Source organism: Carcharhinus amblyrhynchos, chromosome 3 (genome assembly GCF_965287045.1).
Source record: "Carcharhinus amblyrhynchos chromosome 3, sCarAmb.v2.hapA, whole genome shotgun sequence".
NCBI lineage: Eukaryota > Metazoa > Chordata > Chondrichthyes > Carcharhiniformes > Carcharhinidae > Carcharhinus > Carcharhinus amblyrhynchos.
The window spans coordinates 136,647,914-136,658,501 of NC_137326.1; the positions used below are offsets into that span (position 1 = coordinate 136,647,914).

General features: G+C 47.4%; 1 protein-coding gene across 1 annotated transcript in view; it reads right to left on the bottom strand.

Annotated features, from left to right (window-relative positions):
• The window catches only part of fndc3ba (fibronectin type III domain containing 3Ba), a 314,503-nt gene that overhangs the window by 128,999 nt on the left and 174,916 nt on the right, over positions 1 to 10,588 (bottom strand). Inside the window, exon 4 of the mRNA XM_080186086.1 lies at positions 4,287 to 4,363. Coding sequence (XP_080042212.1) covers positions 4,287 to 4,363 — 77 coding nt within the window. The remainder of the gene's footprint in view (positions 1 to 4,286; positions 4,364 to 10,588) is intronic.

Below are 10,588 nucleotides of genomic sequence, written 5' to 3' on the forward strand. Positions count from 1 at the left end.
ATTTAGCACGGCCAATGCTCCTACCCAGCACATCTTTCGGACAGTGGGAGGAAACTGGAGCACCCAGTGGAAACCCACGCAGACATGGGAAGGACGTGTAGACTCCACACAGACAGTGACCCAAGCCCGGAATCGAACCTGGGTCCCTGCGAGGCAGCAGTGCTAACCACTGTGCTGCCCAATCAATAGGGAGCAGCTGTTTTCACGGGCTGGAGAATCTACAATTAAAGTCCACAATATTGACAATTTTGGACTGAGCTGAGATAATATTTCTTCACTCCGAGGGTTGTGGATCTTTGGACTTTTCTACCTCAGGGACGTGGCGACACTCAGTTACTGAGTAGGTTTAAGACTTCTGCACACGAGGGAATCAAGAGATGTGGTGAGTGGGAAAGTCGAACTGGGGTACAAGATTGACCACAATTGGTCTGTTTGGTGGAGCAGGATCTATGGGCCAAATGGCCTCTGCTGCTATTTCTATCCTTTGCTGTGTTACACTTCCTCCCTCTCTCTCTCTCTGACTCTCTCTCTGTCTCTTTCAGAAAATGAAGAATGGACAACTGGGGACTGGATTGAAATGCTCCAGTGTATACGAAACACAGATGGTTGCGACATATCCTTTCGGGAGTTAAACAGGTTTATTTTCAATTCCAACAACTCATGCATTGCAACACAAACGAAGCCATCTTTCACAACCCCACACACTCTCCAACTTCCGGAGTTCAAGGAGGTCAGGATTGTTTTGCTAAGCCAACTGCGAAATCACATCCTGCCCAAAGGCCTTCTTCACATTCCATGCAGGTTTCTTATTCATTAAAGTATCGAAATTATACACTCCGATCTCTCATAGACTTTACCCATCCATTTATCTCCTTACACAGCCCACATACCACCCCATAGCCTATGTTTCATTCATTTCTGGGATGTGGGTGTCGCTGGTTAGACCAGCATTTGTTGCTCATTCCTAAATGCCCCTTGAGAAGAGTTTCCTTCTTGAGCCGTTGCAGTCTGTGTAAGGTAGGTACACCCATAGTGCTGTTAGAGAGGGAATTCCGGGATACTGACCCAGTGACAGTGACGGAATGGCCGATATATCTTACCAAGTCAGGAGGCTGAGTGACTCGGAGGAGAACATAAGAACATAAGAACATAAGAAATAGGAGCAGGAGTAGGCCATCTGGCCCTTCGAGCCTGCCCCGCCATTCAATAAGATCATGGCTGATCTGTCGTGGCTCAGTTCCACTTTCCCGCCCTCTCCCCATAACCCTTAATCCCCTCTCTTATCAAAAACCCATCAACCCGCTTCTTAAAAATATTTAGCGAGGCAGACTCCACCACTTCAACGGGCAGAGAATTCCAGAGATTCACCACCCTTTGAGTGAAGAAGTTCCTCCTCAACTCCGTTCTAAACCGCCTCCCCTTTATCTTGAGGCTGTGCCCCCTAGTCCTACTGTCTTTTTTGAGCGGGAAGAGTCTCTCCACCTCTATCCTATCCATCCCATTCATCATCTTATACGTCTCAATGAGATCTCCCCTCATTCTTCTAAACTCTAACGAGTACAAGCCTAGTTTATTCAGCCTCTCCTCATAGCTCAACCCCCTCAACTCCGGTATCAGCCTAGTAAACCTCCTCTGCACTCCCTCCAAGGCCAAAATATCCTTGCGCAGGTGCGGCGCCCAAAACTGCACACAGTACTCCAGCTGCGGCCTCACCAATGCCCTATACAGCTGCAGCAAGACCTCCCTACTTTTATATTCAATCCCCCTCGCTATGAAGGCCAGCATCCCATTTGCCTTCCTGACCACCTGCTGCACCTGCAGGCTGGGTTTTTGCGACTCATGCACAAGGACCCCGAGGTCCCTCTGCACCGTCGCCTGCTGCAGTTTTTCGCCACGTAAGTAATAGTCCTTCCTACCATTCTTCCTACCAAACTTGCTCCCTTACTGCCCTGGTCCTCAGTGGTCATAGTTACGGGTTTGGAAGATGCTGCCTAAGGAAATGGTGAGTTCCCTCAGTGGATCTTGTAGACACGGCTGACACTGTGTGTTGGCAGTGGTGTAAGATGGTAGATGGGGCATCAATCAAGCGGGCTACTTTGCCCTGGATGGTGCCGAACTTCTTGAGTGTTGTTGGAGCTGCACCCATCCAGGCAAGTGGGGAGAATTCCATCACACTCCTGACTTGTGCCTTGTAGATGATGGACAGGCTTTGGGGAGGGCAGGAGGCGAGTTACTTGCTGCAGGAATCCCATCCTCTGACATTCTCTGGTAGTTGCAGTACTTATATGGCAGGGTCCAGTTCAGTTTCTAGTCAATGGTAACTCCCAAAATGATAATAGTGGGGGATTCAGCAATGGTAATGCCATTGAATGTCAGGGGGCAATGATTAGACTCTCATCTTTTGGAAATGGTCACTGCCTGGCACTTGTGAGGTGTAAATCTTAATATTCATCAGCCTGAGCCTGAATGGTGTCCAGGTCTTGCTGGATACAGATTGCTTTAATATCTGCGGAGTTACAAATGGTGCTGTGCAGTCATCAGGAAACACGCCTAGTTCTGACCATGTGATGGAAGGACAATGGTTGGGCCTTGGTCACTACCCTTATCAATGATGTCCTGCAGCTGAGGTGACTGGCTTCCAACACCCACAATCATCTTCCTTTGTGCCAGAAATGTCTCCAATCAGGGGTGAATTCTACCCAGTTTACTCAGGCTCCTTAATGCTAGACTGGGTCAAAATGCTGCCTTAATGTCAACGGCAGTCACTCTCACCTCACATCAAGAGTTCAGTTCATTTGTCCATAATTGAACCAAGAGGTCAGGAGTCACATGGCTCTGGTACAGCCCACACTGAGCGCCAGTAAGCAGGTTACTGCTCAGTAAGTGCCGCTTGACAGCACTGTCAATGACTTCATCCATCACTTTACTGATGATCGAGAGTAGACTGATGGGACACTAATTGGTCAGGATGGATTTGTCCTGTTTCTTGTGCACGGGATGTACCTGGGCAAGTCTCATAAGAACATAAGAACATAAGAAATAGGAGCAGGAGTAGGCCATCTAGCCCTTCGAGCCTGCCCCGCCATTCAATAAGATCATGGCTGATCTGTCGTGGCTCAGTTCCACTTTCCCGCCCTCTCCCCATAACCCTTAATCCCCTCTTTTATCAAGAACCCATCAACCCGCTTCTTAAAAATATTTAGCGAGGCAGCCTCCACCACTTCAACGGGCAGAGAATTCCAGAGATTCACCACCCTTTGAGTGAAGAAGTTCCTCCTCAACTCCGTTCTAAACCGCCTCCCCTTTATCTTGAGGCTGTGCCCCCTAGTCCTACTGTCTTTTTTGAGCGGGAAGAGTCTCTCCACCTCTATCCTATCCATCCCATTCATCATCTTATACGTCTCAATGAGATCTCCCCTCATTCTTCTAAACTCTAACGAGTACAAGCCTAGTTTATTCAGCCTCTCCTCATAGCTCAACCCCCTCAACTCCGGTATCAGCCTAGTAAACCTCCTCTGCACTCCCTCCGTGGTTGCCTGTTTTGTAGCTTTACTAGAACACCTTGTCTAGGTACACAACAAGATCTCTTCAGTTCTATTGCAGGAAGATTGTCAGGGTCTATAGTCTTTGCAGTATCCAGTCCCTGCAGCCGTTACGTAGAGTTCCTAACGTGCTGTACAACTCTGTTGCTGCTGATGGCCCACAGCCCAGCATGGGGATGTCCAGTCCTGAGTTACTGGGCCTATTCTGAATCCATGCTATTTAGCACAGTGGTAGTGCCACACAAGGTGGTGGGAGGTAGCCTCAGGTTGAAGGTGGGACTTTATCACCATGGGAACTGTGTGGTGGTCACTCCTGTCAATACTATCATGAACAGATACATCTGTGACAGGTAGACTGATACGAATGAGCTAAATTCTACCCTATTACAGGTACCCCATGTACCTGGCTACCCAACTGTTAAGAATGAATTGAGCATAGCCCACTGCATTGATCTATCTTCACCTTTCCCCTGGCTGCTTTACTTTAGGTCAGATTGTCATAGGTTCCCTCAGTACTGTTTGCAGAGTGTGGAACACCTAACCATCTCACCGCAGCTATTACTGCACCATAGGGCTCTGTAAACAAGGGGGACATGGTTACTGATCCTGATCCCATCACTGGATGACTTGCAGCAGGTTTGTGGATTGGTTCCTTGGCTAATTCTGAGCTTTATCATCTCTTGCCTCAGAAGGAGGGTCAGGTGAAACTGCTGGGCGTGCACCTGGTTCAGGGCGACCTCTTACCTGTGAGATGTATCCTGGTGGAACGTGAATTGGGGGAATGGATCCATTAGGGGACATCATGGGAACCTCTGCTGGTCCTGTCAATGAAACATATTCATAATGTGAGGCCAGAAAGGAAGACTTTGATCGCAACAACTCGATCAGGTTCACTCAGAAACAAAAGCATCAGTCCCAGCAGTATTTTGTTTGTCCCTTCATTGGGATTCCACAGTCATTGGTCATCTCCACCATATTTCATTGGTTACAGCAAGAGAGAGAGAGATGGAGAACATGCACAAGAGAACTAGGGAGAGATAGTGAGAGATAGACAAAGAGAGAGAGTTAGATTTGATTTGATTTATTATTGTCACATGTATTAACACCAGTGAAAAGTATTGTTTCTTGCACGCTATACAGACAAAACATACTGTTCATAGAAAAGGAAACAAGAGAGTGCACTTTGTAGTGTTACAGTCATAGCTAGGGTGTAGAGAAAGATCAACTTAATGCGAGGTAGGTCCATTCAAAAGTCTGACAGCAGCAGGGAAGTAGCTGTTCTTGAGTCGGTTGGTACGTGACCTCAGACTTTTGTATCTTTTTTCCAAAGGATGAAGGTGGAGGAAAGAATGTCCAGGATACGTGGGGTCCTTATTATGCTGGCTGCTTTGCCGAGGCAGTGGGAAGTGTAGACAGAGTTAATGGATGGGAGGCTGCTTTGCGTGACGGATTGGGCTACATTCAGACCTTTTGTGGTTTCCTGCGGTCTTGGGCAGAGCAGGAGCCCATACCAAGCTGTGATACAACCAGAAAGAATGTTTTCTATTGTGCACCTGTAAAAGTTGGCGAGAGTCATAGTTGACATGCCAAGTTTCACTAGTCTTCTGCGAAAGTAGAGGCGTTGGTGCATTTTCTTAACTATAGTGTCAGCATGAAGCTTTTCATTTTGTACTCATCAGGACAATTGCCAGAATACCAATGTCAGGGGGGAGCAGCAACTTTATATTGAATGAGAGGAGGGTGCTGATTGGTAGGCAAGTGCTCTCTGATTGGCAAAAGCATTGGCAAGGAGACAAAACCAGGCAGGTTTATCCTGATTGGTCAAGGCATTGCCCTGAGGAATGAATGGCTGTCAACTTATTTTGTTCAACTGAAACAGCTGCAATGTGCGTACCTGGTCTTTCTGTCTGCAAAGAACAGAGCTCTATGTATGAATATATGTAGCTTCTAGTACACACAAATGTGTAACACTTCAAGCTTGACTGGCAATCTTAAATAGGTTATCAGTGTAATTCTTATCTCACTGATGATCATTTAGCAAATGTTGTCTAATCACAGAATCACATTTAATACTGGACATTATTTTTTGAGTTTTGCACGCATGGGCTGGTTGAGTCCAGTCTCAACCTTGCCAGTTGCAAACATTACTGGGACGTACTGTTTTATACACCTTGAGCCTTCGCAGGTTTGTTCTTTGCAGACAGAAAAAGTACACGTGCACAAATTACATCTGTTTCAGCTAAACAAAATAAGATTCATTCCATAGGGCAATGTCTTGATCAACCAGGGTCAAGCTGCCTGGTTTAAATTTCAAACTTTGGCAGTTAACTGTTAATCACCATCACCTGCTGCATTCTCCTTGGCAACATCTCTAGAAATCAGAGTCCACTTGCTGACCAATCAGCACACTTTTCTCAAACCCTATAAATTATTTTCCCCTTATATCGGTATTCGTGCGGAGTGTCCTGATGAGTGCAAGGTGAAAAGTTTTGACATGTCTGGTTTTCCAGCAATACTCAAGTTCCATACTCCCAAATGACTATTATGATAAGTATCAATTACTGCCAGACAACCTCTCCCCGTGGAAAACTATTACAAGGTATTTATCCCAGGCTGCTTAGGGAGGTGAAAGATGAAATTGCTGGGCCTCTGACGCAAATCTTTGTCTCTTCTTTGGACACAGGTGAGGTCCCAGAGGACTGGAGGGTAGCTAATGTTGTACCGCTGTTTAAAAAAGGTAGTAGGGATAACCCTGGAAATTATAGGCCGGTGAGTTTGACATCGGTGGTAGGGAAATTAATGGAAAAAATACTTAGGGGTAGGATGTATGAGCATTTGGAGCGTTGTGATCTGATTGGGGATACGCAACATGGCTTTGTTAGAGGGAGGTCTTGCCTTACGAATCTGGTGGAATTCTTTGAGGAGGTGACAAAAACGGTTGACGATGGGAGAGCCGTTGATGTCATCTCTATGGATTTCAATAAGGCATTTGACAAAGTCCCTCATGGTAGGCTGGTAGAAAAGGTTAAGGCGCATGGGATACGAGGTCAGGTAGCTAGGTGGATTGAGAACTGGCTGGGTAATAGGAGACAGATGGTAGTTGTGGAGGGGACCTTGTCGGGCTGGAGGCCAGTGACCAGTGACCAGTGGTGTGCCGCAGGGCTCAGTACTGGGACCTCTCCTCTTTGTAGTATATATAAATGACTTGGAAGAGAGTGTAGGTGGTGTGATCAGCAAGTTTGCTGATGACACCAAGATGGCAGGGTTGGCGGGTACTGAACTGGATTGTCAGGTGATACAACAGGATATAGATAGGTTGGTGCATTGGGCAGATAGGTGGCAGATGGAATTTAATCCTGACAAGTGCGAGGTGATGCATTTTGGAAGGAATAATGCAGAGAGGAGCTATGTGATAAAAGGTAGACAGATTAGGAGTATAGACATACAGAGGGACCTGGGAGTGCAGGTTCACAAATCCATGAAGGTTGCGTCACAAGTGGAGAAGGTTGTTAGGAAGGCGTATGGAATGTTAGCCTTTATAGGAAGGGGTATAGAGTATAAAAGCTGCTGTCTAATGCTTCAGTTGTACAGAACGTTGGTTAGACCGCATTTGGAGTACTGCGTCCAGTTCTGGTCACCTTACTACCGGAAGGACGTGGAGTCTCTGGAGAGGGTGCAGAGGAGGTTTACCAGGATGTTGCCTGGCATGGAGGGGCTGGGTTACGAGGAAAGGTTGGAGAAACTGGGACTTTTCTCCTTGGAAAGACGGAGATTGAGGGGGGACATGGTAGAGGTATATAAGATACTGAAGGGAATAGATAGAGTCAACAGTGAGAGACTGCTCCCTAGACTGGGTACAAACACGAGAGATCATGATTTAAGGGTGAGGGGGGAGAGGTATAATTTGGATATGAGAGGAAGGTTCTTTACGCAGAGAGTTGTGGGGGTATGGAACGTGCTACCGAGTAGGGTGGTGGAGGCAGGAACGTTGGACTCGTTTAAGGTTCAGTTAGATAGACACATGAGTGAAACGAGGATGGAGGGTTATGGTAGGGGTTATTAAATAAGGTTAGAACCTCAGGAGAGACCGGAAAGGCAGACTTGTAAGATTAACATTTTTGTCTTTTTATTCCGCAGGTGGAGGTCCACCTCGTGTCAAACGAGGGGCATGCACACGGTGGGTCGTGCGTGGGCTGCTCTTGGAGGTTCCGGGAGTGGCCTAGTACTTCGTGTCGGTGTGTGTGCTTGATCCTGGACCTGTAGACGGGCGCCACAACAGCTCGGTGACTAGCACTGCTAGCTGTGCAGATACATGGATTTGGGCCTGTGTCTGTGGGAGTTTGCGCATTCTCCCTGTGGTTGCGTGGGTTTCCTCCGGGCGCTCCGGTTTCCTCCCACACCCCAAAGATGTGCTCTTAGGCTGATTGGTTTTACCAAATTGACACTATTCTCCCCTGAATCTGGCTAAGTTAGGGGTTCCATTCGTAGACATGCAGGGTAGAATAGGTGTAGGGTGATGCGGCGGCGCGGGCTCGTTGGGCCGAAGGGCCTGTTTCCCGTGCTGGGTTGTTCTTTGTTCTTTGTAAGTCAGGTGTCTCATTCCCTTCATGTTTTAATTGTTGTTGGAGATTTTCAAAATAATTAATAGGTATTGCTTTACTTTTCCTTTGTCTCTTTTGTGCCTTCTCATTTGCAATAACTCCATGGAGGCGAATGTCCCGTCACCAAGTTACTTTATTTACACCATACACCTGTACACAGCCAGCTCTCCAGTTGCTCTCTGCTGGTTGCAGGCTGAGAGTCTGACAGACCTGCTTTAAAAAGGGAGCAAGAGGCTCCCTGATTTAATCAGCAATTAGGACTCATCAGATACTTCAGTACTCTAGCAGGCCAACCTCATTAGCCTGGCTGAAGTCACCACGCATTGTAATTTCAATTTCCCTCCCTCGATTCACACTGCCCCTGGTTTGACATTGAATTCACCCTCTCGAATTTACTTTTCCTCCTCAGTTCTTGTGTTGTTTTCCTCGCTATCCTTCCGTCTGAGGGATGCGCAGTTTCCTGTCCAATTTCATCAGGTTCAAGATCCCCTGTCGAGGGAGCTGCAACACTTCCCTCTCCCATTAATAGCAAGTTGCGACTGGAAATGTCTTGGGTCACGAGCAGGCAGTGAGAGGTCAGACATAGCGAGTGTTGACTGCCTATAACAGACTCCGCTCCTCAGTCTCCACTTACAAAGCACAGGATCCTGTACGATCTTCACAACAGCATTCCCAACCTGTTCCTCAACCCTCAATGTGCGTAAATCCTGGGTCTCTCTTTTCCTGCATCCTTTTTAAAATTGGTCTCCTGTGGCTCAATGGCACAGTGGTTAGCACTGCTGCCTCACAGCGCCAAGGTCCCAGGTTCAATTCCCAGCTCGGGTGACTGTGTGGAGTTTGCACGTTCTCCCCATGTCTGCGTGGGTTTCCTCCGGGTACTCTGGTTTCCTCCTTGTTTTTGTTAGAGAAAAGAAGGTTAAGAGGTGACCTAATTGAGGCACACAAGATGATCAGAGGATTAGATAAAGTGGACAGTGAGAGTCTTTTTCCTCGGATGGTGATGGCTAACACGAGGGGACGTAGCTTTAAATTAAGGGGCGGTAATTATAGGACGGATGTCAGAGGTAGGTTCTTTACTCAGAGGGTAGTAAGGGCGTGGAATGCCCTGCCTGCAGCAGTTGCGGACTCGCCAACTTTAAGGGCGTTCAAATGGTCATTGGATAGGCATATGGATAACATTGGAATAGTTTAGGTTAGAGGGTCATTAGATTGGTTCCACTGGTCGGCACAACATCGAGGGCCGAAGGGCCTGTACTGCGCTGGAATGTTCTATGAAAGACATGCTGGTTAGGTGCATTGGCCGTGCTAAATTCTCCCTCAGTGTATCCGAACAGGCACCAGAGTGTGGCAACTAGGGGATTTTCACAGTAACTTCACTGCAGCATTAATGTAAGCCTGCTTGTGATACTAATAAATAAACCTAAGCAATGTAGTTCAAACTGCCTCTTCCCATCCTTCTTCTTTTATTCTTTCATAGGCGCCTTTAGCGAGAACAGCACTTGTTGCATACCCCTAATTGCCCTTGAATAGGGTTGCTAACTGTGATCAGGTGTGTCCCTGGAGCTTTCATCACAAGACTTGCTCCCACACTCCAGCCATCAGTCGGCCAACACATCCATTCACACCGCTTTCATGCCCCAGTTGGAAAGCAACAAGACTCGATACCCAATTGAATGATCATGGTGTGGAGACGTCAGTGCTGGTCTGGGGTGGACGTGATAAGAGGTCACACGCCACCAGGTTAAAGTCCAACAGGGGTCACATGCCACCAGGTTAAAGTCCAACAGGGGTCACACGCCACCAGGTTAAAGTCCAACAGGGGTCACACGCCACCAGGTTAAAGTCCAACAGGGGTCACACGCCACCAGGTTAAAGTCCAACAGGGTTATGTGGAATCACGAGCTTTCACAGCGCAGCTCCTTCACCAAGTGAAGGGAACCACACCCCAAACTGCCGACTCAAAGTGGAGAGGATCTGCAAGAAGTTCGCACACGTCGATAATCGGATGGGGACTGACTGTCAGACAAGGATCCTTTTTCCCGTTTTCAGTATGATTATATCTCGTAAAGTGAAATGTTCAAAGAAAATGACAAAAAACAAAATTTTTTTTTAAGGTGCTGATGAGATTTTCCCCCAGGTCTGCGACAGCAATATTCGGGGGCTTGTTCTCCAATCCCCTGAACGGAGTGTCTCACTCCTCCATCTCAGAGGGCGGCCAAGAGTCAACCCCATTGCTGTGACTCTGGAGTCACATGTAGGCCAGACCGGGGTAAGGACGGCAGATTTCCTTCCCTGAAGGACATCAGTGAACCAGATGGGTTTTTCCAACAATCGACGATATGTCACCATTACCGGGGCTGGGTTTTGTTTTCCGGATCCAATGAATTGAATTTAAATTTCACCGGCGGCCGTGGTGGGATTTGAACCTGTGTCCCCGGGATATCA